This window comes from Desmodus rotundus, chromosome 2 (genome assembly GCF_022682495.2).
Source record: "Desmodus rotundus isolate HL8 chromosome 2, HLdesRot8A.1, whole genome shotgun sequence".
Classification (NCBI taxonomy): Eukaryota; Metazoa; Chordata; class Mammalia; order Chiroptera; family Phyllostomidae; genus Desmodus; species Desmodus rotundus.
The window spans coordinates 100,428,119-100,455,468 of record NC_071388.1 but is presented as its reverse complement, the minus strand read 5'-3'; the positions used below and the strand labels follow the sequence as shown (position 1 = coordinate 100,455,468).

Genomic DNA, 27,350 nt, shown 5'->3' with positions numbered 1-27,350 from the left:
TTAAATATTTTTCCAAACACTCAAAAGAATCATTTCTCTTTTTGAGTTATAAACCGAAGCAGTCATTGTTTGTTTGTCTGAGGCACTCACTTAGTCTGTTCAAATCAGAATCAAAGCTGTATGTAGTCTACAGTTGTTCAACGAGAACCTGGGTTTCCCTTTCCTGTTGGCTGCTTGGGTAAACCTGAGCCACAGCTTGTCTTTGGTTTGTGTTCCCCAGTTTGCATGTGTCTTTTGGGTGGGGGAGGAGTAAAAGGAGAGGGCCCACCCGTCCCCCGACCCCCCACCCCACCCTCACCTCCGCCTCTACCTGCACTGGCCATTTTGAATGAGTATTTTGGTCTAGTGAGTTCTTTATGTCCCTGCCACGGTGATTTATGACCATCATTCCTGCCTCCTTTTGCTTTATAGGGTCTGCCTAGTTTGTAATCAGTGTCACATTCAATAAGCTTCTTCTCTATTCCTTCATCCAGAGCAGAGGTTTTTCTGACAGTTCTGAGGAGGGTTTGCTCAGAGGGAGGCTGGCGGATGGAATGCCCACCTCCCCACCCCCAGGTCAACCCCCCGCCCAGCCACACCCACCAACCAGAGGTGACCGCTTCTTCCCTCTTATATAGAACTTCTGTAAAGAATTTGTTCAGGAAAAAATACCCCATGGCTTACCAAGTCAGAAGCCTGCTGATACACCCTAATACCCACCTTGGGGTCCTGGCCGTGTCCTTCTCTCCTTGCCTCTCGATAAGTAGTCTTCCCAGCATTCATCTACTTTCGGGAGAGTAGACCCCGAGCTGAGAAGTTGTTTGTAGTGTGAGCTCCTCTTGTACTTCATCATTCCCCTTTCCTCTTTCATGTTGCCCACTAACCGTGTGCGCAGTCAGAGGAGGGGTAGTTCTCCCCGCAGCAGCGGTGCAGCAGGACACGGGCCTGTTTCCCAGGCCGCCGCGCCCGCCTGCGGGCAGACTGCCTGAGTGGACTTGATCGCCTTTTCAGGTATCGCCCTGACCCTGGACGAGACTTTTCGGCGTCGTTCTCTTTTCCCTCGGAAAACATTTGCCCTGTACCAGAACTCAGAAAATTTTCATCTTGTTTCCACAGTTTCTCAAAGTCACAGCTGGTGGCTTTTCTATGAGATTCGGCAGTTTCTAAATTACCGCATCTGGTACAGGCTCCACAGAATAAAAGTCAAGAGGTTCTGTCAGACATGTTTTCTGTCTCTATTTTATTTACTTTTCCACTTCTCCCAAACAACTCAGACTTACTTTCTCAAGTTAACACTTTTGAAGAGAGCAAAGTGAAGAAAGTGTAGACTGCATTAGCCGTCTCCTATCTGCCAGGGAGCCGTTCGTGGTCCCTTCTGCCGGAAGGTCCCTTCCTACTCATTGACAGCTGTGATGGCCTTTTCGTCTTGGGTGCGCTCGACCCTTTGCTTACATAGCGTGGTCCAGTTCACACACACAGCCCTCACTTTCTCACCGAGGCTGATCTGGTGCCTTGGTCTTCATCTTGTCCCAAAGTCCTGGTCTTGCTCCAGAGCCCATCAGCTGTCCTCCAGAGGCCCGCTGGTTCTGGATGCCTTGCCCTGAAGACTGCCCCCGAGCACCGCCCTGTGGTGACTCTGTCTTGTCTGAACCCGTGCACAGCACTCCTCCTTTCCTCGGCATCGGTGCTGCCCTGGGCCCCAGAGCCGCTTCTCTTAGAGAAAACCATCCCAAATCCCTGCCATCACACGTGGTCCACAGACTCAGAGAATTTCGGACTGGAAGGGGCCCGAGCAATGAGGCAGCCCAGACACCTGCCTGAGACTGGACTCCCTCTATGATAGCCCTGCCAGGGGTGGGCCAGCCTCTGCTTGACCACTACCAGAGACGGTGAGCTCACTCATATTTCCTGGGCACAGTCCCTCCTTCCCTCTTCACCCAGTTCTGACTGCTCCATTGGTCTCCCTGTAGCTCCTGCCCCATCACCTGTGAAGCAGCCCAGGCCTACCCCTGACAGCGCCTCCACTTTTGCCACCACCACCCAAATGAGTCGAAGAGGGTGGCTCCCTCCTTTCCCCACAGGCTGATCTAGGTCTCTGCCTTTACTGTGGCTGATCAGCACATCCTTACTCAGAAGGCCAGACTCCTTTTCTACAGTTCGGGACTTTGGCCCAGACAGGCCCAGAAGGAGTATTCAGCCACATACTTCTCTGTATGTGTGTTTACCTCCACCATCCTCCAGGCCGCTGGCTGCCTCTGAGCCTGCATCCCACTGACCCCTGGGACTTAAGTGTCTGAGTCCCGGGGACCTGAGACCAGAGCTCTTAGGCTCTGTCTGCTCTGTACCGTCACCAGAAAGCCTCTCCTCTCCCCAGAGCCTAACTGTGGCTAAGCCTCACCTTGCTGGCCGTCCTTACCACCACTCCACCTGGCTGCTGCCCACAGCGTCTGAATTAGGGTCCTACTACTGTACCGGCTCCTCTTAAGGTATCCTCCGTCCTGTGAGGACTTGAGAATTCCCACACTCCCCTCTCCACCAGCCGGCTCGGGCACATTTTGTCTATCAGGGAGAGGGTGTGCTGCTGCCAGGCTCGGGTGCAGTGGCTTCTGAGGCAGGACGTCTAGGCTCCAGATCACAGCTGTGCCACTTTGAACTGTGATTCCTGAACCTCTAAGGTAATTTTTATTGCATCCACTTTGCAGATGGAGAAAATAAGGCCCAGTGAGGTGAACAACGGTGCTTTCCCCAGTTCCTGGCGCTAGAAAGTGGTATGGCTGGGGCTTAAGCCCACAGGCTTCTTGACTCCAGAGCCCACAGTCCTTCCCTTAGGGACACTGCCTTTGGTAATATGTCCAGTCGACCCTGCCAGGCCAGGTGATGAGAGCAGCAGTGTGAAGCCTGGTCAGCTTCTGCCTGCCGTGTTGGGCCTCCGAAATTTTCCTATCTTTTAACATATTTTTCTGAAGTAGGAGCTACTGCTTGTTTATTAGCTCCTTGCCAAAAAAAAACTCTGAAACTTTTTGCCATCGGACTTCATCACCTTCGATCTCCGCAGCACCCAGCTCCACAGCACAGACGGGAGCCCGGGCCCCAGGGAAGCCATCGGTTTGCCTGGAGACTTTCAGAGAGGCCAGGATCACAACTGTCGCTCACCCTGTCATGGTTTATTAATTATGTCCCCACTCCTGTTTTTATACTGAATTGATTTGAATTAATTAGATTGTGAATACACTGGTTTGGATTTTTAAAAATTGATTCCTTCTCTGAGTTCTGATTGTGAGCAAGCATGGAGCACTTGGTTTGCACAGATGCAACATTCTGCCGTGAAAAATGCTCTCCTGGTGAGCTTTTTGATTACAGAGGATGAGAAACTATAAACTGATACCAGGGCAGGATGTCACATCTTCTGGAGACTTCAAAAAGCAATACTTCCTGTGTTTTTGCTCAGATTTCAAAGCTAAGAGTGGGTCTTTTGAAAGGGTGACAAGGAAAATTAGCTTGTAGCAAGCCAGTGCATTAAGAAGCATTCATTTATTAGATGTTAGAACAGCATTCCACATTGGATTTTTTTAAAAAGCCTGCAGTTTTCCTTATGGCCTCTGGGTGGCTCCAGTGGGGCTCCCGGTCCTCGTTGACTAGGCATCCCGTGTGCAAATCCTGCTCCAGTCGTTGGTGATTGTGGAATAATGAAGGAAGCCCTTCAATGGATGGATAGTGTAATCAGAAAACAATTTAAGCAACATGGGTGGTGGGGGGGGATGGAGTGGCAAAATTTGAAGCAGACAAAGATTAGGAACCATCTGTCCCATCATTTCAGAGTGAGATCTTGGTGTTAGTGCCAAAAACACTTTCCCCAGCTATGAAACTGAAAATCCCTTTAATAGGAAGCAAGCACTTTCATTCTTATTAGCAGTATGGCTCTTTAAACCACAAATATTAACTAAGCTTTCTACTGAATTTAACAGCTCACAAAGCACTTTAAAATGCATCGTTTCATTGAGTCTCTGTAGCTGCCCTGGGAGATGCTCTTCCCCACTTACTGGTGAGGGGCCTGAGGTGCAGAGCTGCTTATGACCTCCCCAGGGCTAGGCAGCTGGCAGGAGGCTGAGGAGGGTTTATTTAGATGCAATTCGCATGCCATAAAATCCACTTACTAAAGGTGGATGAAATTATGTCATGCAGTAGCTTTTGGTGTATTCATAAAGTCATGCAGCTGTTGTCACTCTCTCACTCCAGGACATTGTCATCATCCCAGAAAGAAACCCCATGCCTCCTAGCAGTCCCTGCTCATTCCTTGCTTGCCGCGGCCCCTGGCAACCTCTGATCTGCTTTCTGAATTTGCCTGTCTGGGCATTTTGTATAAATGCAATCATACAATAGGTGGCCTTTTGAAATTGGCTTCTTTTACTTTGCATAATATTTTCAAGGTTCGTCCATGTCATATACCATCATGTAACAGTCCTTTATTCCTTTTTATGGCCAAAAAAATATTCATTGTGTGGATATATCCCATTTTGTTTAGCCTTTCATCAAATTGGTGGACATTTGGAAAGTTTCCACTTCCCTGGGTCTGCCAGCTTCTTTTTTAGCCTAGGCTGGTTGGGAGGTGACGAGGTGAGATGTGGTGGACAAGGCCAGCAGCGTCAGACTTGGTGGAGCCCCATCACAGTTACCAGAACCGTAGTGAGTCTTTGAGCCGGCATACGGTTTGTCCAGCTGAAGGAAATGCAGGGAGGGCCAGGTGAGGGAAACGGCAGATCCGTGAGCATCCTGCTGAAAAAGCCTCACTGAGTTCATTTGTCCGTGGCCCGTCCTCCCACTCACATGCTGCGCACCCCTTCCTCCACACACCAGGCCCTCTCCGAACCTCAGACCCACAGCTCCCTTCTTCCGAGAAGTCTTCTGACCCTCTGTGACTCCTCAGCTGCCACCTACTGTCCCTGTGCCCCCATTTGTAACTCTCAGAATTCACATAGTAGGTACAAGCGCTGTGTTCTCTGCTTTCCTGTTTCCCTGTCGGGGTCAAGATAGCATCCTTCCTCCTTCCGTCTTGCTTCCCTCACCTGTGAACTCCCCAGGTAGACCCACACCTGGCTGGCCAGCTGCAGGGTCTGGGCTGCTGTTGGCCTGGAAGCAGTGGCTCGCGTTCCGGAAGGGCCCCGGGTCGCGCTGGCCAGAGACGAAGGTGGACGGGAGACCTGGTTGTGCGACGGTTTGTGGAGTGCCCACTGAATTCTGTGCTGTCTCTCTCCCCACCTCGACCCCCAGCTCTTCCCGGCCCCCCTGCAGACCTTCTCCAGGAAGATCGTGCGGTCCAAGATGAACAGCACCCTGGTTGGGGTGTTCACCATCACCCTGGTGTTCCTGTCGGCTTTTGTCAACATGGTGGGTGGTTCCACCTCCCCAGCCCCATTGGCGAAACCCAGGGGAGCCCAGCACCCCAGGAGCATGGGCTGGGAAGAGAGTCTGGAGTTCTCCCTCCCAGAAATTCTTTGGGCCCCACATCAGGTCTGGGATCAGATTTGACTCCCAAAGCCTCTCAGGACTGGAGGAGCTAGGAAGTACTCTGGAAGTCCCCAGGGGATGCTTAGGAGCCCCGCCCGGGGCGGCAGGCAAACCTCACCAGGTACTCAGCCTCCTCCAGGCTCCTCTCCTGTCCCAGGTCAGAGTCAGGCTGCACCCAAGCCACCTGCTGCCCCGTGGAGATGGGCTGCCCTGGCCTGGCCCCTACAGCTGACCCTCCCCTCCCCCGCCCCCAGTTCCTGTGCAACTCCAAGGACCTGTCCGGCTGCCTGGCAGATGAGCATAACATCAGCGCCAGCCAGGTCAACGCGTGCCACGTGGTGGAGTCGGCTGTCAACTACAGCCTGGGGGATGAGCAGGGCTTCTGCGGCAGTGCCTGGCCCAACTGCAACTTCCCCGAGGTACTGGGCAAGGAGGGGCTGGGTGCAGATGGAGAACCCCCTGCCTCCCCGCTTCTCTGGCCTTGGCTGCTCTGAGGGACAGTCAGGGGCTTCAAGCTCCCTGCTGTCCCAGAACCCTCGTTTCCTCAGTGTCTCTCACTCCACCTGCTAGACACGTGAATGAGGCCAGCCTTCAGTGTAACCGTAACAACAGCACCAGCATAGCTCTGGTTTGTTGGCACTCAGAGAGTGTCAGGCGCTGCGCTAAGTGCTTACATGCAGTTCCTTATGTGGTCCTCTCAACAACCCTGGCATGGAGGTGCTCTTACTACCTCCTCTCTGCGAATAAAACAGGCCCAGAGAGGTCACATAACTTGCCCAAGATCACACAGCATCTGGCCGGTTAGTGCTGTGAACCTGAGGCCCTCCCGCACCCAGCGCTGCCCTGGAGAACCTGGCCGAGCCTCCCTGCCGAGGGCCGGAGAGCAGGCTGGGAGAAAGGGCCTGCCACGAGTTCACCCCTGCAAGGCCTGCGGTTCAGTCACGGTTGGTGCCTTCGCAGACCTGTGCAGCCATTGTTGGAATCTAATTTTAGAACATTTTCATCATCCCCAAGAAGAAATCGTGTACCTCTTGCTTATACGGTTTAAGAAGTAGCACTGAGAACCCTTAGAAAGCAACTTGAATTAAATGCCTGTGGCGTGTGGGCTGCTTCCTTCACCTTGCCTGGGGAGCAGCTTTCAAGGGAGCAGCAGGCCAGGCTGCCAACCAAGGGCAACCATCCCATGCACCAGGCGGTTCCCACACCCCAGTTCCCCGCCAGGGGCTCACATGAAACCTGTAATGTGATGGCAGTTTTGCCTTTTTCTGGGGAGAGGGTCCAAGCTTTCATCCAATTCCCAAAGGGGCTGTGCCTGTCAAGGGGCCTCTCCCCACTGGCCCTGGGAGGGAGCCTGGTCTGCCTTGCCTGCCCAGACAGGGCCAAGGAAACCCTGAGCAGTGGGACTCTGCCAAAGCTTCCCAGACCAGTGCTCCCCTCCACCTGTGCCTGGGCCAGGCAGGCAGCCTGGGTGGGCAGGCCTAGGCCTCGCAGGCACCACCCTGCACTCCCTGCCTCTGCTCCCTCTCACATCTGGCCAGGAGTCCACAGGAGCTGCTGCGTGAGGGCTATTTGCTGGGAAGCAGAAGCTGTGTTTGGTCTCATGTGTGTCCCTTGGTGGTTGTTCCACGGAAGAAGTGGGGTGGCGGGGAGATGGCAGTAGCAGAGCCTGTTCCAGGCTCTCATTTGCAGGAGTTGGGTGGTCCAGCTGTCAGCCTTCAGTCCTCCCCAGCCTGCTTACCCTTGCTGGCTGCCAGGCTCTAGGGCCAACCCCACCCCACAGTGTTGTTCGATTCACAAACCCTGAGGCCCTTGGGGGACCCCAGCTTTCAGCCTTAGCCTCCTTGTTGTCTGGGCTCTGGGTCTGAATGGGAAGCCAGGCTGGCTCTGGGCCCTTCCCATCCTCCAAGAATGGGCTTATTGTCCTAGGGGCTGAATTAACTGAGCCTTCCCTGCTCCTTCTTCTTCCCCTATTCCTGGTGGTGGCTTGAGGCTGGTCCCAACCCTTTCCAATCACCGGGGTCCTCCGCAGTCCCTCTCTGGATTCATGAGGGCCTGAGGGGTCAGTCAGGAAGCCCAAGCTGGGGGCTACCCCACTGCCAGCCACTGCCATCTGGCCTCCAGCCCAAGGCAGCGGCAGTGAGTAGTGAGTCCCAATGCCTGACTCAAACGATGATGCCAAATTTAAAAGAACAAAATAATAGGTGCTGGCGTGTTGAGGACTAGCACTAGAGACAGCAGGCAGGAGGTGGGCTCTGAGACTACCTGGTTCAGCCCCCGGCTGTCCGAGAAACTGAGGCCCAGAGACCAGAAGAGACTTCCCCAGAGGAAGTCATTCGGGGCCACCGTCCCTCACCGGAAGCCTCCCAGGTCAGATTATTTTGGACTTCGGAACTTTTCAGCTTCTAAAAGGTGACCTGACACCCCCAATGCATCGTGAGTAGCAGCTGGTAATGAGAACACAGGGCAATATTTCTGCAGCAAAGTGTGTGAATGGTCACAGGAAGCAGGATGGAGATGATCGTTAGCAACACATCAGTTGGGTCACGTGGTGCCACCACATCGGTTATGAAACATTGTCACTTTTCAGAAATCTCGATTTAAAGTTGTGGATCAGAGGTTTAGGGCCTGTGCTCTCCCCAGTTAGTGAGGGCGCAGGGCACTGCTTCATCTCATATGATCGTCACTGCAAGCCCACGAGCTAGGACAGGGAAATGGAGGCTTAGAGAGGTTGCATACGTGGCCCAAGTCGCACAAATAGTCCATAATGAATCAGGTCGTCACTCAAGTCAACTTGAGCCTGGAGCTGTGCTCTAACCATCAGGATCACAGCCAGGACCCGTCAAGCTCAGCCTGGAGTCCCACCTCCTGGTTCCTAATCAGGGCCCTTTGCATCATATCACAAGTCTGCATCTGCAGAGATATCCCCAGACCAGGCTTCACCTGAGTCCAGCTGGATGGAGGCTGGGAGGCAGGTGGGCGGGGCCCGGGGAGGGGGCGGTCCCTGAAGCCTGCTGTCTCCCACAGTACTTCACCTACAGCGTGCTGCTCAGCCTGCTGGCCTGCTCCGTGTTCCTGCAGATCAGCTGCATCGGGAAGCTGGCGCTCATGCTGGCCATCGAGCTCATCTACGTGCTCATCGTCGAGGTGCCCAGTGTGACACTCTTTGACAATGCCGACCTTCTGGTCACCGCCAATGCCATGTAGGTGGCACCCTCCCCAGGCCCCCACTGGGCCTGGAGCATTGCAGAGAGGTGGGAAGAGCAGGAGGCTGGGGCCCCGGGCTGAGGGGAGTTTGCAAGGGGAGTGTCCTGTTGCCCCCAGCTCTAACCTCCTGGGCAAAGTACCGCAGGCTTGGTTCTCCCTTTCTCCCTTTTCCAGGGTGGGGGTGGCCTCAGGGTGACTAGGCTCACTGTCCCTCTGCCTCTAGCTTTCGACTGAGTCCTGACCTCAGTCCTCAGTTCATTGCCAGGACAGCCTCTCAAGAGCTGTTTTCACCTGACTCCACCTGCCTGTGGCACCCCAGGCCCAGAGGGGTCAAGGTGCCACAGGGTTGGACGTTGAGGTCTGTAGGGGCGGAGGAACGGCCTTTGTGGTTCACAGCCTGTGTCTCACCAAGTGCCAGGCACCTGGACACACGTTGTGACTTTTCGTCCGCACAGCACCCAGCAGAGTCAGCAGCCGCAGAGGGAGGCTCCTGCCCGGGGGTGGGGGGGTGGGGTGGGGTGGGGTGGGGGGGTGGGGGGGTGGGAGTGTGGGTCCCAAAGTGCGCAGGCGGCAGGCCTGGGCCTGAGCCGGTGGCCGTCTGGCTGGCAGTCGGCCTGGTCACAGAGCGACAGGTGTCAGATCCGTGAGGGCCGAGGCCTCTCACTTTGGGTCAGTTTGAGTTTTGGTCTCGGCCTCGGATGTACATTTGGCTGTTCTCCCCCGAACCTCACGATTTTCCCAGTAAAATAGGGCCAGTAACACCCATGGCAGTGTCCTGTATGCAGAGTGCCTGCCAGAGCACGCTTTTCTTCCCTCCCCCCTCCCCCGCCCCCCGCCAGTGTGCACATCAGGAGGTACAGAAATGCAAGGGACCAGTCCCCTGAGGAAATAGGGCAAACTGTGCGTTCTCTGAGTCAGAGGAAGGGATCCATCCACTCCGAGGTCTTTGCCGTGGGCCTGCCATGTTTCAGGCACTGAGTTAGGCAGTGAGGTATGGGCGCTTTCTTGTGAAGAGAGCGTCACCTGAGAAAATGAAAGTGTGATGAAGGATATAAGTCAGATTCAAGTAAGAACTTCTCAGCAACTGTGCGGGGCTGCGGGCAGATGACAGGGAGACACGGTCACACTGGGAGCCGTGTGGGCTGCAGTCCTGCGAGGCCCGGGAGAGGGAGGTGGTCCGGGCCTCTCTGCCCTCTTGGTCAGGGTGGGAGCTGGATGGCCTCTTCTTTCTTACCTGCTCCTCCCCCACCCCTCCACTCTCCTCCTGCTGAAGTAGCAACAGAGAAAGGAGGTCATTTCTGGGCTTGGAGACCCTGCCTTGGCTCGAGGGCTATACTGTCCAATAGATGAATAATGCAAACCACATTGGTGATTCAAAATTTTCTAGTAGCTGTGTTAACAAGGCAACACAGGCAATAGTCACCAACTTGCGCTCAGTACTACTTTAAAGCTCAGTAGCCATATCTACCCTACTTGGACAGTGCAGGTATAAGTCTTCCTCCTTCTCTGGATGGCAACAAAGGGCCGGGGCGGGAGAGGTGGCCATGCTGGGGCCGGGGGCCCCGGTAAGGCCCGGGTAATTTATGGTCACGATGACCAGGTGCTAGGTGGTGCTGGGATTTCTGCGAGCCTCCCATCCTGAGAGTTTCCTTGGATCAGGAGGGGCCCTGGGGGTCGGCAGGGTGTGCGTGTGAAGGAGCAGCAGCAGCAGCAGCGGCAGTATTGGACTGGGGAGGTTAGAACAGGATGGAGGACAGCAGGGTGGGGGGCAGAGCAGGCACTGGAGCTGCTGATGCAGAGGAGCGGCCATGAACAGCTTTCCCCTCTCGTTCACAGCGACGTCAGCAACAATGGGACCTCCCAGTGGTGAGTCGATGCTGTTCTCTGAGCTGTCTGGTACCGCCTCTCCCTGCTCTTGGCTCGGAGCAGCCAGGGCCAGCACAGAGGTGGCTGGGCAGTGGTGCCCAGGTGGGAGGTGGCTTTGTGGCAAGGTGGGCAGTGAAGGAGGAGGCTGGAGGGGGTGAGGAGGCCCTCCCCTCCCAGGTACCAAGGGAGCCTCATTGGGAGATGCCCTCCTTTTTTTTATGATCCCCACCGCCCCAAGGTGATCTGTAGCCTAGGGGGCCAGGGTCCTCAGGACCCGCAGGTCATTCCACAGGCCTCATATTAAAGCATTTAGCCTTAAGCTCTTCTCCAGGAGTAAGTACCTGACCCCAGGCCCAGGAGAGCAGGAAGCGGTGCCCCTCCCCCCAGGAGAGGAGCAGGGGGAGGCCCGCAGGATGTGGGTTAGGCCCTAGTGGAGCTGCATTCAAGGTTTGGGCTCTTTGCTGGGACAGGGAGCAGGGTTTGGAATAGCTGCTTTTATTAAGAGTGTTTATTTGAAACATTAACAGAAATATAATTAGATAATAACACCCACCACTTTTGGAGTTCCTACTGTTTGTCAGGCAGCAGGGATTTTGTGTATAGTATCTTTCACTTTTCCCACATATTTGAAATGTGGGCATTGTTATTTCTCTTTATAGCTTAGGAAACCGAGGTTCAGAGAGGCTAAGAGACCTGTCCAAGGTTGCCTAGAGATGGCCAGTGCGGCCTGCCTTGCTCCCTTGTGACTGTGCCCACAGCCCCTGTCTTGCCCACTGAGAAAGAACTGGGACGTCCACTCACCCTTTTACAAGGGCCTCATTCACCCTCTGGGGACCAGAGGGACACTCCCCAGTGAGGGGAGGAAGGCGTCAGGAGCGGAGCAATGGCTGGGCAGGGGCTGAGATGGGGCTTCCAGTCAAGGAGGCTTCCAGGACGAGGTGCAGCTCAGGCGGGTCAGCAAAGGGGTGCATGGGAGGAAGACAAAAGGCCTGAGGGGGCCTCGGTGCCAGGGCATCTGCCTCCCGCCTGCAGCCCCGAACACGCGACCAAGGTGGCGCTGAAGGTGGTGACGCCCATCATCATCTCAGTCTTCGTGCTGGCCCTGTACCTGCACGCCCAGCAGGTGGAGTCCACCGCCCGCCTCGACTTCCTCTGGAAACTGCAGGTGAGTGGCCCTGGGGCTGGAACTAGGGTGGTGGAGGCACACAGGCCTCACGGCACTTGGGCATGAGCAAGCCCCCCACCAGGCTGGGCTGGGCCTTAGTTCTGCAGTGACTGGGTATCCTGCTCAGGCCTTGTCTCAACAGACCAGCGCCCCACACCCCAGCAGGTCTTCTCTCCTCAGAGCTTATTCCAGACGGACCCACCCTCGACAGTGCTGGACTTTGATGGGCCCAGGAGATGTGCTCCTAAGTCACGAATACTGTGTGCAGGGTCAGGGACAAGGGGAGGTGTGGACAGGCCCAGTTTGTGTGGGAGCAACAAGGTGCCAGGAGGCCGGGAGGGGAAGAGGGGAAGGAGGGAACTGGAGCACACAGCCCCAGTGTCTCAGAGGCCTGTGTGCAGGAGCCTGGCCAGGCGCAGGACCTGGCACTACAGGCTTCTGAAGAGGGCTCGACGTGACCAGGAATGGCCTGAAGATTTCTCCAGGGCAGGATGGCTGGAAGGGGGCATTGACGACCGCTGACAGGAATCCCAGCCAAGGGGCTGTGTCCTGGCCCTGGTGACAGGTGTCTCAGGAAGGAGCTGGGGCCACAGCTCTGACCCGTGCTGGGTGCCCAAGTGGGGCTGAAATCCAGCCATTGCCCTGCTCTCCAGGCTTCAGGCCCTGTACCCTGGGATATCCACCTGAAGGAGAGGATGCCTGTGGCCCTGGTTACCTGGTAGACCACCTCAAAATGTCCAGGAGAGGGCGCCCAAGGGCACTCACCGTGAAACTCCTGGTCTAGGTAGGCAGCCTCGGACTGTTCCAGCCCAGCTTCTTACAGGACATAGTTTAGCTCAGCTCTGGCTCTTTGTCTCCCTGGCCCTGCCCCTATGTCTAGACTGTTTCTCCAGCTCGTCTGCAACTAGCTTAGGCTTCCTCTATCCTCAGCTTCTTATTGATGCTGAGATTAAAGTCTTCAGGCTGGGGCAGGAGGCCTTGCAATTTCACTGGGTGCCAAGTGAAGATGAGGGCATCTGGTTGCCCCGCTGTTGGGTGTTTTACATGAGGTCTGGTTGCTCCTGATGTCTCCAGTGGGGACCCCCTGAGGCTGGAGGGACATGCTTTCTGTGGAAATGCCCTGTAGAAGTCCTGGGTGGGGAGGGACCTCAGTGACGTCCAGTGTGAGGCTGCACTGCCTCTTCCCTGCTGCCTCCGAGCCTCCTCCCTCTCACATGCCCCTCTCCGTTGGGAAAACCCTCTCCTAGGGGCTCTGTGGGACCTGGGGGTGATGTTGCAACACCCTCTAGAAAGGGTGAACCTGCCACTCAGCCTCTCTGTGACCTGCTGCAGCCCCTTCACCCCCATGCAGCCTCGTCTTCGTCCAGCGCCTGAGTGCACAGGGTCGTGCTGGGGCTGCCTGCTGAGCAGAGCAGTCTGAAGCTTCCCCACAGCCCCTCACCTTCCCCCCGGGGCTCAGGCCACAGCAGCTTCCTCTCAGCCCCCAGCCAGGTGCTGCCTTCGGAGCTTGAAGGTGAAGATTTGGGTGAATTGCAAAGTAGGTGCCTGTCTCTTCCAGAGAGCTGAAGCCTCTCATCTCTCAGGTGGGTGTAACCCTCCCCGACCTGGAACAGCCAGAGCTGTGGGGTCTCTCCCCTGCTGCAGGAAGGGGCGCTTGGCCTCCTCCAGGGCCCCGTGTCCGAGGCCCCGCACATATGTGCCGTTCCCATTCCCTCCAGCATCCTGGACCGGACAGGGGCCCGGCCCCCAGTGGTGCTGAGGGCTTGGAGGGGCTTGGAGACCAAGTTGCTCCTCAGCGTGTCTTCAGCCCCAGAGACACTGGTGGTGTTAGTGTTCCTCTCCACCGGTGGCCGCACACACAGGTGATTCTACTTACCTTTTCTCCCTTGACCTCCTCCCTCCCCATGCTTATGCTCACCCACGACTTTTACCTTCCTTTTGGGGGGGGGGGAAGTTCTAAAAATAACTTAAAACCTACAGAAAAGTTACAAGAACAGTATAAAGAACTCCAGCAGTTGCTGCGCCAGATTCCCCAACCTGTTTTCCGCATTTGCTCAACTGTCCTGTTCCCACCTGTCCGACCTGATGCCCCATCACAATTGAATTTTCCAGTGTCTACCTTTGAAAAGCAAGGATCCCCCCCATCACCATCCTCAACCCCCAGTCAGGAAATCAACACTAGTGCGGCACTGTCCCAGCGCCCACAGAGCCCGTTCGGGATTTTCCAATAGTCCCAGTTCTAACCCAGGATTCTATCGGGTTATACTTAAAAAAAAAAAAAAAGAAAAGAAAAGTAGGCCTGGCTGGTGTGGGTAAGCAGATTGAGCACCAGCCTGTGAACCAAAGGGTCACTGGTTTGATTCCCAGTCAGGTAACATTCCTGGGTTGCCGCCCGGTCCCCAGTGCGGGGTGCACTAGAGGCAACCACATATTGATGTTTCCCTCCCTCTCTTTCTCCCTCCCTTCCCCTCTGTCTAAAAATAAATAAAATTAACAAAAAAAATCTTTAAAAAATTTAAGGAATTCAGTTTTTAAGATAGAAAGTTTAGTGAATATAGGCATTTTTTTAAAAAAAGATTTTACTTATTTATTTTAGAGATGGGAAGGGAGGGAGAAAGGGAGAGCAACATGGATGAGAGAATCATCAGTCCATTGCCTGTCATGCCCCATCCAGGACCTGACTCCCGACCAGCTGAGCCACGCCGGTCAGGGCCGGTTTTACTCGGCACGAGTTGTGTCTTCTCAGTCTTTCCTTGCCTCTCAGTCCTTTCCAGTCCTAAAGAGATCCACTTGTGTGACCCTCAGCCTAGGCCAGGCTCAGGTCACACCTTCGTGGAGGAAAACCGTGGAAATGACACGGTTTCTCAGTGCATCACACTTGAGGATCCACTCGTCAACCCGTTCCATCCCTGGTGACATTGACCTTGGTCACCCGCTCAGTGGGCGCCTGCCAGATTCTCCACTGTCAGCTCTCCAACTTCCCCTTTGCATTCAGTAGGCATTTTGTGGAAAGACAACCCGCCATCACACCAGTACTCCGGGGCTCCGCAACATCCACCCAGCAGTGTGGGCACCGTGGCTGAGCCCTGCCCGCCTCGAGCTCACGCATGCCCGGCACTCCTTCCACGTTTGGTAACTGGGGTTCTACTGAAAGGAAGAGCCTCCTTCCACCCACTTGATTCATTGTTATGATAGCAATGAATCATAAATTCCTGTCAAATTCCATGGGTTTTAATGCCGCGTCACCCTAGGTTTGTGAGTCCCTGCAAGGCGGCTTCTGTGTTCCAACATGTCTCCCTCCTTCTTTGAGCGTCTGCTCACTTTCTGGCACAAGGCTGTGTCCTGGGCTCTTCCTGTGCGTTCCCTGCTCCAGCCCAGGAATCAGCGATTTCTTCAAAGAGCCCCCGTTTTGTTTTGGTTTTTACTGGAGAATGGTATTTAGAAACCAAGGTCAGGGCGCTCGTGTGTTCACTGTTTTAGGTCCCCTCAATGCACAAAGCTCGGAAATGCATGTGTGTATGTGAGCTTACAAATAAACACAGGAGGACACACAGAGACCACTCCAGTATCTCTCTGCTGATATTTAAAACCACGAGTTCATAGCAGTGCCTCCGTGTCCAGTGCAACACCTCAGGCTTCTTCCTAGCCTTCCCCCTCCATGCTTGCAAATGCCCTCTCTGGCAGTGAGGAACCGAGCTCCTACATCTGTCATACAATGACCATTTGCTCAATGGAACTAACCTCCCACCCCCTCCAGCCCCACTCTCTGCCCCCATGCCCTCTCCCCTCTCCACCACCCTGCTCCATGTGGTGGGCATGCCTCAGGCGGCTCCTTTCCTCTGATCACTTCGCTTCCTCAGGCACAAGGGAGGGAAGGAAAGGAAGGTTGGGAAGGAAGTGGCTGGAGCCCCTCCCACTTTGAGAACAGTTAAGAAGGCTCGTGCGCAAGGGTGTGAGTGTGTGGGGAGCGTGCCTCTACTCACTAGGTGTGTCAGCCTCTTTTCCCTGTAGCTGCCCGCAGGCTCATGATGCCTCCGTGCCCCTCCATTTCCCGTCCTGCTCTGAGGCTTTGGGGAGTGGGGATGACATCACACAAATACCAATAAGCAAATACCTGAATGCAGGCCTTTGGGGCCATCGGCCTGCCCCACAGCCCATTTTGCTGTTGGGCCTGTGGTTGTGGTGGGTGGGCAGGTGCTGACAGGGAAGTGGGAGGCCTGGGCCCTTAGCTCCCCTGACGCCTCTGCAAGAGAACTCTTCTCCACAAGCCCCCTCCTGGCAGAAGTACTGGTCTTGGGTACTCTTGTCCCCCTCCCACAGCTCTGACTTTATTAGGACCAGCAAGAGGCTGTGGACCCTGAGCCTTCCTGCCTGGCCAGAGTCCAGCCCTAAAAGCATCTGGCTGTGTTGGCAGCTGTCCAACGTGTCTTGGGGCTGAATCCCCCACTGTGGCAGAAGCACTTGGCTAGGGCCTGGGGGTTACCTCTGTTCCCATCGGTAGTCCCTTTCCCAGCATCCCTGCCCCCCAGACTACACTGCCACCCTGCCTGACACTTGGGTCGGGTGCTCTCTGGGAAGGGTATGTGTTGTATATCTGCCCCCTGCTGGGCTGGAATGCTCCTGAGGCGCCAGGCATGTGGTCTCAGCAGGCAGGAGGAGCCACACAGTGGTCAGCCTGGAGCATTTTTAGTGGCAGTTAGGCCAGCTGGGTCCTCTCCCTGGGACAGCCTGCGAGGAGTTCCAGGTTTCCCACTCCAGTCGACTCCCACTGGCACACCTGTTCCAGAGCTAAGAGCAGGTGGCTCTGATTTATGGGAAGGGACGTGGTTAAAGTGTCCCACTTCATAGGAACAAAGGTCACCTGGGCTGGAAGGCTGGGGCAGGAGGATAGCACATGCCCACTGCATCCACCTGCCACCTGAGGGTCCAGGAGCTTTTTCCTCAGGCGCAACCCCCATCCTTGTGGCCACATATCCAGCGGCTCCAGGAGTGGAGGGCTGTGGTCCTCTCACCTCAGGGGCAAGGCTCAGCCTCCAAGCCTTGGGGTCCCTGAGCTTTCCGCCTTTCTTGCTGGACCCAGGTCCTGTGGCCTTGGGTGGGTGTGCCTATTCCTTCCCCACAGCCCACCATAGCACACCAGGGGGGCCAGGGCCCTGAGAAGTAGCCCTGGCCCTTTTGGAGGTCCTAGTTCCAGTTGAATAGAAAGGCCTCCACACCTCCACACTTAGTTACGGAAGGCCCAAGCACTCTGGCTAGATCTTTCAAACAGCCCTGGTTAGTGATCTTTTCCCAGCCACTGACCAACACGGTCACTCCCAGTTAAAGGGGCCATTTTTTTGCTGTCAAGGGGGAGGAAGCTGGCAGACTCCACTTTGTACCCCTCGGTCCCGTGGATGCTCTGATCAGTGGCTCCTTGCTCCCCTCGGTGCGCAACCTGTGGGTCCCCATGGGCTCTTGGCCTGATGGGTCTGCATGGTCCCTTTAACCTGGAGGGCGAGTAACAACAAACCCCGACTGCCCAGATCCAGGACCCAAACTGGGGGAAAACCTAAGTCAGAGGTGCATCCCTGCCCTGCCCTGGGTGGCTCCTTGGGGCACCTGTACCTCCTGGCCCTGCCTGGCTGCATCAGCCCCTGGGCGAGTCTGCTCTCAGGACTGGGGAGGTTGGCCCTGGGGTCATTCTGTGACAGTGATCCTTAGCAAACTGCCTTTCCGAGTGCATGTCCCGCTACCAAGAGGAAACTGGAGAGTTGAGGAGTGCTGGGGCAGCTGGAGGGCTGCTCTGAGCATGGTTTGGACCTTCCCTCTAACCTACTGCCTCATTCGAGTCTGGGGCGGACAGGATGTTTCGGCCTCTCCTCTGGGTCCTGCTCCCACTCCGGGGCTCCCTGCCTCAGGACCAGCCCCCTCATACGTGTCACTTTCCAAGAGGCAGGTGGGAGGAGCTACTTACAAATCTCTCTTTTCTGATGGTCAAAGCAGTAGCTGCTCTTTATAGAAAAAGTGGACATAGAGGCAGCAAAGAGAGGCGAGAAAGCTGGGTGTGTGTTGAAATCTTAGGCACAGACTGGCATTTGGGCAGATCACATTCTTTTTCCCTAAGAGTGCGTCTCTTGTCCCCTCCCTCTGACCGGGTGCTCTGTCCCAGGCCACGGAGGAGAAAGAGGAGATGGAGGAGCTGCAGGCCTACAACCGGCGGCTGCTGCACAACATCCTGCCCAAAGACGTGGCCGCCCACTTCCTGGCCCGCGAGCGGCGCAACGACGAGCTCTACTACCAGTCGTGTGAGTGCGTGGCTGTCATGTTCGCCTCCATCGCCAACTTCTCCGAGTTCTATGTGGAGCTGGAGGCCAACAACGAGGGTGTCGAGTGCCTTCGGCTTCTCAACGAGATCATCGCCGACTTCGATGAGGTGCAGTGTGGGCTGAGGGGCCCTTGGGTCCCTGAAGTGGGAGGGATGTAAAGAGACCCAATGCCCCCGTCAGCTATGAATGGTGATGTCAGGAGCCCTGCTCATGGTGTCCCAGGACCCATCGTAGGCACATTGCATGCATTTCCTCCCCTATCCTCATGTTATAGATGAGGAAACAGGCCCACAGATGTGAAGTGTCTTGCCTAAGGTCACTGCCAGTAAGTGGCAGGGCTGGGGCTTCAGTCCACCCTGTTTGAATTTGCAGCCTGTGCACCTGCACTGCTCACTGATACTCTGCCCGGCTGACTTGCCAACCACTCCCATCATCCACCATTCCTCTCGTGTCATCCGGGGCTGGACAGAGCCCCAGGTGGAGGGAAGAGGCGGGACAGAGATGCAAAGCCCTAATCATCAGAGGCAGAAACAAGCCCATTTCTTTATTTGTGTATCACCCTTGATGAGCAGCTAGTGTTGCCAGGTGCTGGGGATACTATGCCCAGTAGGGCAGCCTCGACCCTGGAAGCCCACCGTATAGTGAGCGTGAGGGACATTCCCACTGGGAACCTGGGCCTGAGGCATGGGAAGGAGAGGGAGGATGGAGGGAGACCCCGCAGTGACGGAAACAGCCCTGGACTCCCGGGGCAGTGGGGTAACTGGAGTCGGCTGAAATGGGTCTGGGCAGGCTTTTGGCAGGTCCTGGAGATGGGAGAAGGGTGTCCCACTGGACAAAGATGAGATTTCCTGGGAGGGATGGGGACATGAGCCAGTGAAGGGGGAGATGGCCACCAGACCTTGTTGGGAGCAAGAGACTCAGAGGTGACTGCTGACCTGACCCCAGGGCTCCTGCTGTGGGGTGGGCCAGTAGCACACAGCCCCTCCGCAGCCGTGTGCTGGAGGAGGCCTCATTCCGTCAGGGAGCACTGGGGCTTTGCATCGAGTTGGTGATAGAGATGGGCCCACTGTGCAAATTGAGGAGACGCAAGGGGCCACTCCCTGCTGCACTCCCTGCAGACCTCAGTGCCCCAGACTAGGGGGTGACCGGGTTTGGCCTTCTTCAGATCATCAGCGAGGATCGGTTTAGGCAGTTGGAAAAGATCAAGACCATCGGCAGCACCTACATGGCCGCTTCCGGCCTTAATGATTCCACCTACGACAAGGTGGGCAAGACCCACATCAAAGCTCTGGCCGACTTTGCCATGAAGCTGATGGACCAAATGAAGTACATCAATGAGCACTCCTTCAACAACTTCCAGATGAAGATTGGTGAGCTCGCTTGGGAGGGCTGAGGGCTTGTAGCGGATCCCCCCACCCTCCCCCACTTCTGCATTAGTGACCTGGGGCCAAGCAGAGGCTGACACCACAGCGCATCCCTACCCAAGGGGGTGGGATGGGCACCCATCACTCAAAGCGTGCCCCTCCTGGAGCCTTGAGGTGCCTCCCCTGCACATTGGTGTGCGGGTCCCATGCACAGGACACCCTTTTCCTGAGTTCCCACCTCACCCACTCGTTGGGAAGGCCTGGTTGAACCCAGGCTGTGCCTGCCGGAAAGGCCTTATCGGGGATGCGGTGTGCCTAGGACGAAGGGCCTTCTGGGGGCTGCCTCGTGGGCATGGCAGTCCTGTTTATTTCAAGTAATACTGGCTTAGCGGCAGTACTTTATTTAAAAGTGTTCCAAATTCATTCAGTAAAAATGAAAAGAGTAAAATGAAACATATCCATTTTAAATGTATTATTATTTTATTTTTTATTTTTAGAAAGAGGGGAAGGGAGGGAGAAAGAGAGGGAGAGAAACATCGATGTGAGAGAGAAACGTCAATCAGTTGCTTCTCACATGTGCCCCAACCGGGAACCGAACCCTTTCCCTTTGCAGGACCACACCCAACCAACTGAGCCACACCAATCAGGGCGGAATACTTACCCATTTTAGATACAAATTGAATGAACATGGTACAAGTCATTCTATTTACAAAGTTATGGAACTGTTGAACATAATTCTACAAAATCGTTAGCAAAGTAGAATGAATATAGTGAGATATTTTAAAAAACTAAACATGAAAACGATCATGTAGTATTGACAAGAAATGACCATGTTTGAGCGTTTTAAGAGAGTGGTCTTAGAAAAGCAAGTGGGCAGCAGAAGTTCACTGCTGCGCTCCAAGTGGTGTGCGTGTGTGAGCACAGTCTCCCAGGTGCTGCGAAAGCTTTTCTGCCGGCACAAATTGGGGGAAGAAAAGTGCGTATGTGGTCAGTCAAGCCCTTGCGTCTTCCCTGGACTCCCTGTCAATGCCTCAGCCTCTGGGGACGTCGCTGGGGGCTCTGCAGACGCCCAGGGTGGTGCTGCTGCAGGAGGGAGGGGCAGGGACGGTCTGTTTCACAGTCAGGGCCCTGTTCTACTTGCTCAGAAAATCTCTGATCCAACCCCTAGATCATTTTTTCCTCTTTTTCTATTTAATTTTGTTGTTTTATTGCCCCAACCTTGTATTCCGACAAGTTGCGGCTCGATGGAAGAGCTGAAAGGCTAGCACAGTGAAACTGCGTGCTCAACGGCAGAGTCACGCGTTCGCTCCCCGCGCTGTAGCCCCAGGGTGATTTCCGGATGGGGACTCTGAATGTGTTGCTCCATAAAGTTCAAGGTGTTTCTGCAGTTCGTTTTGTTCTTAGCATATGTCTTGTCAGGGATGTGCAGGCTTGCAGTGTGAGTTATCTTGGCAGTAGAAATTTGCTTTGTTGAGTGTTGCTGCCCTTCTCTATTTACTTATTTTCTCAATCACAGTTTACTTTCAATGCATTTTGTATTGGTTTTAGGCGTGGAGCATAGTGGTTAGATAACCACATACTTTACAGAGTGTTCCCCTGGATATGTCCGGTCCCCGCCTGGCACCGCACGGGCATAGTTACTACAATGCTGTTGATGCTTTCTCTGCTGTAACTACCAACCGGTCCTTCTCAACCCCTTCACCTTGTTCACCCAGCCCCGGCGCCTCCCCTCTCTGCCCTCCTCCACTGGAGGACGGCAGAGGTAAAGAGGGCTTGCTGAGAGAGCGGACCTTCCTTCCATTCAAAACGCTAATGCTTTATCAACTCTCTGGGTATGTCTGTCTTAAGCCATAAATGATTCAGATTTCAAAGTTTTTGAAAAAGGAACAGTAATTCACCCACAAAAATACTGGTATTTCAATTCTCAAAATTAGCACATTAGATCAAAATATTGGGTTACTAATCATCAATATTGTGATCATTGGCAGCCATGGGAGACCTTTCATCTTGGCTGAGTGTCGGGAGTTGGGCTCTCTCCGAAGGAGCTGCTGTGTCGGTCTGGGGGCCCAGGCCCGGTGGCCTTGGCCCGGTTCTCATTCTGCCCCAGCTGCTAGAACGCCCAGACCACAGCCAGATGGAGGTCTGCCTCACCTCACGCCCAGCCTACATTTCTGTGTTAACTTCACTCTTGGCTTTGTGAAATCACCATTCTTAATTTCCCTGCACCCCATCTTTTCCACCTACATTGATTTGTGTTTTTGTAAGTGGCGTCCGACTCCTTCATCAGACCAGGACTGGAGACTAGGTGGCAGGCAGATAAGGAGCTGAGCGGGCAGTTGGGAGCCTTGTGTGGCAAAGCCCTTCCTCCAGACTCTGAATATCTTCACTGAGGAGCGTGGCTTTTGGCCGGTGGGTTAGACAGTCCAGCCTGGAAATAGCACACGAGGTAAAAAGCTACATGTGGTGGTCTGGCAGAACTAAAGAGGAAGATCATGGAGGGAAGAACTTTGAGGACTGATGACATTTCTGAGTAAGTGAGTGGCCTGATGAGCTTATTTGGGAGCTTCTGCTGTGTTTGTGGTCTTACCTCTCTCACACAAGAATCAGTTAAGCAACAATGAGGTTTAATGAGGCCCAGCATAAGATAGACAGCTAGTGAAATGGGGAGCGCCCTGGGGCATGGAGACACGGCAGAGAATGTCTAGAGAATGGCAGTTGGGCAGATGTGTCAGGGAAGGACTGCGCCTGGAGGGAAGGAGGGAGGACACTCAGATGGAGAACAGGTACAGCGAGGGCTCAGAGGTGCTGTTGCCCTGGTAAGTCTGGGCAGATATGCTGGGAGCAGGACAGAGAGCCAGTGCCCGGTGGTATCCTTGCACTGGCTCAGAGGCCCAGGGTAGGATTACTTGGAGAGGCAGGAGGTGGTGGGGTAGGAGCTAGGTTCTGAGAACGAGAAGGTGGTGCCCCTGAAAAAACAGAGCGATGAGGAAGAAAAGGGCAAGTTCTGGCACGTGAAAACAAGTTCTGGTTCTGATAGTGAAAACATAAATGCCACTGAGCGAGGGGTGGTTAAAGAAAGGCATCGGGTGACACCTTGTGTGGAGGGCGGAATGCCAGCGAGGGCCAGCGTCGGTCCGAGTCCTGAAGGGCATGCTGACTTTTGTCCCCCCAGGGCTCAACATCGGCCCCGTGGTGGCCGGGGTGATCGGCGCCCGCAAGCCTCAGTACGACATCTGGGGCAACACGGTGAATGTGGCCAGCCGCATGGACAGCACCGGTGTGCCTGACCGCATCCAGGTGAGTGCAGGAGCGTCCACCTCCCACCTCCCTCACATCAGGGCCTCTGTCTGGTGCTTAGTGGTCTTTGGGGCAGCACCCATCCAGTTTCCAGCAGAATTTCTGCAGCCGAATTTTAGGATGATTGGGAGTTAGCGCTGCTGTCTTGGAAGCTTGGAGAACTTGATTCATTTCAGGCTTTCAGTACCTTGGACAGCCCCCCCCCCCCCCCCCCCCCCAGTCCTGTGCAGAGCCGAGTACTGGCCACAGGAGGAATTAGAAGGTATAGCGGGAGGCTGGCTGCCTGTGCCGAGCCAGGAGTGCTAATGCCACAGCCCAGGCACATAGAGGGACACGAAGATGACCACAGGGCGAAGGGTCTTGCCAAATGGAGCCCCCAGCACTCAGGGCCTGGCTCAGGAGAACCAGAAAAGGCCACTGGCCCTTGGGAGGGTGCCTCCACCGCCCCAGCGGCCACGGGGCCTAGCCAGAGAACCTAGACTTTTTCTCCTCCCTGCACTCCCTGTGAGCTGGTGCTTGTAGTTCCCAGGCATGCCACTCTTCAGCTGCTTTTCTTTGTTTTTCTTGGGCCCTCCTTGATTCTTTCTGCTCCAGTCTGACAACAGAGAGGCCCTGGACTGGGCTCTAGTCCTGCACCCCGCCATGCCCCAGATTCCCCGTGAGCTATGGATGGGTCACTTAGCTTCCCTGGCCTCAGTTTTCCAAATGCTATTGGTGCTTTTTTATGGCCTTTTGCTCACACTGACACCACCCAAATACCCCCTAACTTCTCTCCCCTGTGGGGTCTCTGAACAAAGGGCTTGGCCCTGAGCATGGCTGTGGCCAGCGCAGCCCAGCCTGGCTGCCTTGTGGGTGCTGTCTGAGGGGCCTGGCCAGATGGCCTCTCACCTCCATCCCTGTGCCGAAGGGAGAAGGGACAGCAGGATGGGGAGCGGGGCTCATGAGGGCGGACGAGGAGACGTGTGCTTGCAGAGCTCCCGACCTCGCCCACGGCAGGTGTGAGGGCTGCTGTCAGCAACCACAGGGCCTCACCGCTGACGGAATACACTTACGAGCCTCCCAGCAGCCTACCCAGGGATTCCTGCCCCTTGCCCCCTGGCCTGGGGAGGACACGCAGCAGGTGCTGGAGGAGGGCTAGCAGCACTCAGAAATGGCTCTTGGGTGGCCTTGTGAGGCATTTTTCCACACCGCCACTCCCGTCACCCCTGCTTTTTTCTCCCTCACCCTGCACAAGTGTAGTGTGATCACTGAAGCCACTTGTAAGTGCTCCTCTTTGTTCCAAAAGCAGAAGGACAGACAGACAGGCAGCACACTGTGGAGCTCTGCCACTTGTTAGCTGTGTGACCTCAGGCAGGCGACTTAGATTTTTCGAGCCTGAGGTCGTGGTGCCTGTAGATGAGATAAGCAGTGGTTCTCAAACTCTGTGGTGAAAAACCATGGAGTGCAGCCTTGGTGGGCGCACTGGTCACAGGAACGGTCAGATTGCTGGGAGAGCAGGTCTGCACTAATTCGCCGGGGGGAGGAGAGAGGGCTCCAGCAAGGAATGGAGGTCCTGAGAAAAGGAATGTATTTATTGCACTTCTCTTGTGGCGGTAGGGCGGTGGCCATGCTTTGAGTAGCATGGAAATAGCACGTGTGAGGTGCTCGCCATGCTGCCTGGCGCGGAGCAGGTGCTGTTGTCCTCATCACTGAGGCACGTTCATGGACAAGCAGTTGTCCATCCCCGAGAACCTCAGCGGGAAGATGCCCCCCACCCTTCTGTGTCAAAGGCAGCCAGGCAGCTCTGCCCGATGGTAGATTCACGGCTCAGGTCACTGATGGCCTGTCTTCTCTCCTCCTTTGCTTCCTCAGGTCACAACAGACATGTACCAGGTGCTGGCTGCCAACACCTACCAGCTGGAGTGCCGGGGTGTGGTCAAGGTCAAGGGCAAAGGCGAGATGATGACCTACTTCCTCAATGGAGGGCCCCCACTCAGTTAGTAGCTGCCAGTCAGATGCCAGGCAGCCCGGCCTCCAGAGAAATGGAAATGGCTTCTGTGTGTGCCAAGCAGGCAGGTGGAAGCCCACGCTCCAGCCCAGGGGGCCGCGCCGATGAGATTTTCCATTTTGACTCCAGAAGCAGCTTCTGCCCTTGTGGGCGGGCAGCAGCCCCAGGCCCTGGGGTGCCAGTGTCCTGCGAGCATCAAGCTGACCAAAGACGTTTCCCTCTGTAGGGGACTCTGCTAGACTGGCCCCGAATCTTGAGTTTTGTAACGGGTGCTGCTGCTGTGCGGGTGGGAAGGAGCTCGGTGGCCACCCAGCGCTTGAGAGCAGGGCTGAGGGAGACCCTCGGGCTCGAGGTGGCGAGGCAGTGACTCTGGCTGGGGGGAGCCCAAGGGCCATGAGGGGCCTGCTTTTCCATGTGAGCCTTTAAACTTCAGACAGATGAAGTTCAAACCCCACTCCTCAGAGGGAGCTCTCTGGCAGGAGTGCTGGCTTTGGAAGGACTGTGGCTTCCTCACAGCACCCCCACACCTACACACACAGACAGCGCCGCTGCGAGGGACAGAGCTAATTGCCAGGGGGAGGAGAGAGGACTCAAGCAAGGAGTGGAGGTCCTGAGGAAAGGAATATATTTATTGAATAAAACACAAGTTTCTGTGCCCTTCCGTAGACTGTGCTAGTTGTGCGTGTGTAAGAGACCCACGAGCAACTGAGGAAGCTGCCGGGGAGGGGGAGGGGTCCCAAATTGTCTTTTTGTATTTTTTATTTTGTATTATTGAAAACCTTGGCGATCTAACAAATATACCAAATTCTATATTTTGTAAACCCTCTGTACTGGAACACGGCTGCTCACGGTGGGGCGTGTGTGCTCATTTGTACTGTGCGCGCATCGATGTGTGCTCTGGAGCATGTGTTTCCGCGGTGGGGCCGGCCTCCTCCAGGATGCCTGTCCCCTCACTCCAGACTCGGCAGCTTTGGGCTTTCCCAGGTCCAACCAGAGCAGTGGGTTGGACCTTCCGGGGTGCCGCATGTTCAGATGAAGTAGGAAGAGGCACAGACACATCACCCACACTCCCTCACTCTGCACACACAGACGCACACCCCACTTCCCCTAAGTAAGATACACACAGAATGATAAGAAGGGAACGAAAAGCTGCTTTCTCATCTTGGGCTGAGTCAGAACCAAGGAAAGCAGCCTCAACCTGCAGCAACAGGGAGTGTGGCCACCGTCCACCCTTCCACTCTCCGAGGGGTCAGCCGTGTGGGGCCTGCGGAGAGAGCTGAGGGTGGCGCCTGGTGCCCAGCCAGCAGAGGGTGGGAGGAAGCCTGCCTGGCTGTCTCAGTTGGCCAAGGTGGCCCTCTCTGGAGCTGATCCCTTACACCTGGGGACATAATGTGGCTCCCTCAGGTTCAGGGGATGGGGGGTGACTTTGCCCTGCAAAAGCAGAGTAAAGGGTGGCGCCCAGCTAGCAGAAATTTTGATTTGTCTGGTTTTTGTTTTTTGAGAAGGGGACAGTTAAATGTGGCGAGGAATAAACTTCTATTTTTATACCCAATGAGGGAGGCATTTGGAAAATGATGTAGTACCAGAGATGTGTTCAAACAGAACCCTTGGGGCCTGCACCCAGACCTTTTCATCGCTGCTCAGGGCAGAACTACCCGCACCTCCAACACAAGGCCGGGGGAGGTGAGGCAGCAGCTGTGCCAGCTGCTGAAACGTGACTCAGATGCCCACCTGCACCGCCTGTCACTGGACACCAGCACCAGCCCCCCCCCACCCCCCCACAGCACACACACCATCCGTCCCACTTGGAGCACAGCTCTGGGAAGCAAGGCCTAGGGACCTGAAACTGCCAGCCTGAGTCCGTCCGCGCTTTCGCTGTTCCGCTCTGAGTCCTACAGGGGCCCTCTCACCCTTGGGGGGCTGGCTTTCTCCACATATTGTTCTCCAGTCCCCTGCCCATCACCCACCCCCATCACCCGCCAGTGGTGCTGTGTTCGTTTTGCTTCCAACCTGAGTAACGTGTGTGCCTCGGTCCTCCCGTGTTCCCCGCCCCCCATTGTGTGACCCCCCACCGGCCTCATGGGGGCTCATCCTCCCCTCCCAGCAGTGACTGGTGACGACGTGCAGTGCTAGCTCTTCATTCCCTCTAAGGGGTGTGCACTCTTTTTATTCCTGCTCTTGCAAAACGGATACGATTATGATTTCCCATGGAAATTGAAGTCTATTTAAGTAATTTAACTATTAAACACTTTCACTGGTAATGCATCCTGGTCTGATTTGCTGCTTGGGCCCGGGGCCTAGTTCCAGTCTGAAGAACAGGGCAGTCAGCCCTTGGCTGAGTGATGGACAGGGAGCTGTGGAGGGCAGGGACCTCCTCTGAGTGGGGGGGCAGCACATGGAGGTGGGGAGGGTGCCAGCTGAAGAGCATAGTCATCGTGGTCGCCAGGTGGGAGGACACTGGGGACCTGGGTGAGAGCCAGCTCACTGGGCTGGGGGGCAGATGTCTGGGTGCAGAGGCTGAACAATGAGGGGATGAGGACAGGGAGCCGGAGTGAAGAGGACAGGGATGGAGGAGGATGGAGCCAGAAAACATCCAGGGTCTGGGGGAGGCTGTTTTAAAACAGGTGAGCCAAACATGTTTCTATGTGAAGGGAAAGGAAGTTGGAAACAGGAGTGCA

General features: G+C 55.4%; 1 protein-coding gene across 4 annotated transcripts in view; it reads left to right on the top strand.

The window, feature by feature from the left end:
- ADCY5 (adenylate cyclase 5) overlaps positions 1-26,939 on the top strand; it is a 149,305-nt gene extending 122,366 nt beyond the window's left edge. For 3 of the 4 annotated variants that reach the window (XM_053918441.1, XM_024577927.3, XM_053918439.1), the window contains 9 exons: positions 5,248-5,364; positions 5,739-5,903; positions 8,509-8,684; positions 10,525-10,554; positions 11,587-11,719; positions 17,868-18,131; positions 19,190-19,394; positions 22,561-22,685; positions 24,537-26,939. In XM_053918441.1, coding sequence (XP_053774416.1) covers positions 5,248-5,364; positions 5,739-5,903; positions 8,509-8,684; positions 10,525-10,554; positions 11,587-11,719; positions 17,868-18,131; positions 19,190-19,394; positions 22,561-22,685; positions 24,537-24,665 — 1,344 coding nt within the window. In that variant the 3' untranslated portion in view covers positions 24,666-26,939. Of the gene's footprint in view, positions 1-5,247; positions 5,365-5,738; positions 5,904-8,508; positions 8,685-10,524; positions 10,555-11,586; positions 11,720-12,372; positions 12,504-17,867; positions 18,132-19,189; positions 19,395-22,560; positions 22,686-24,536 lie in introns of those variants that run through there. The other variant, XR_008426152.1, reaches the window with a different exon arrangement.
- Positions 26,940-27,350: the final 411 nt, after the last annotated feature.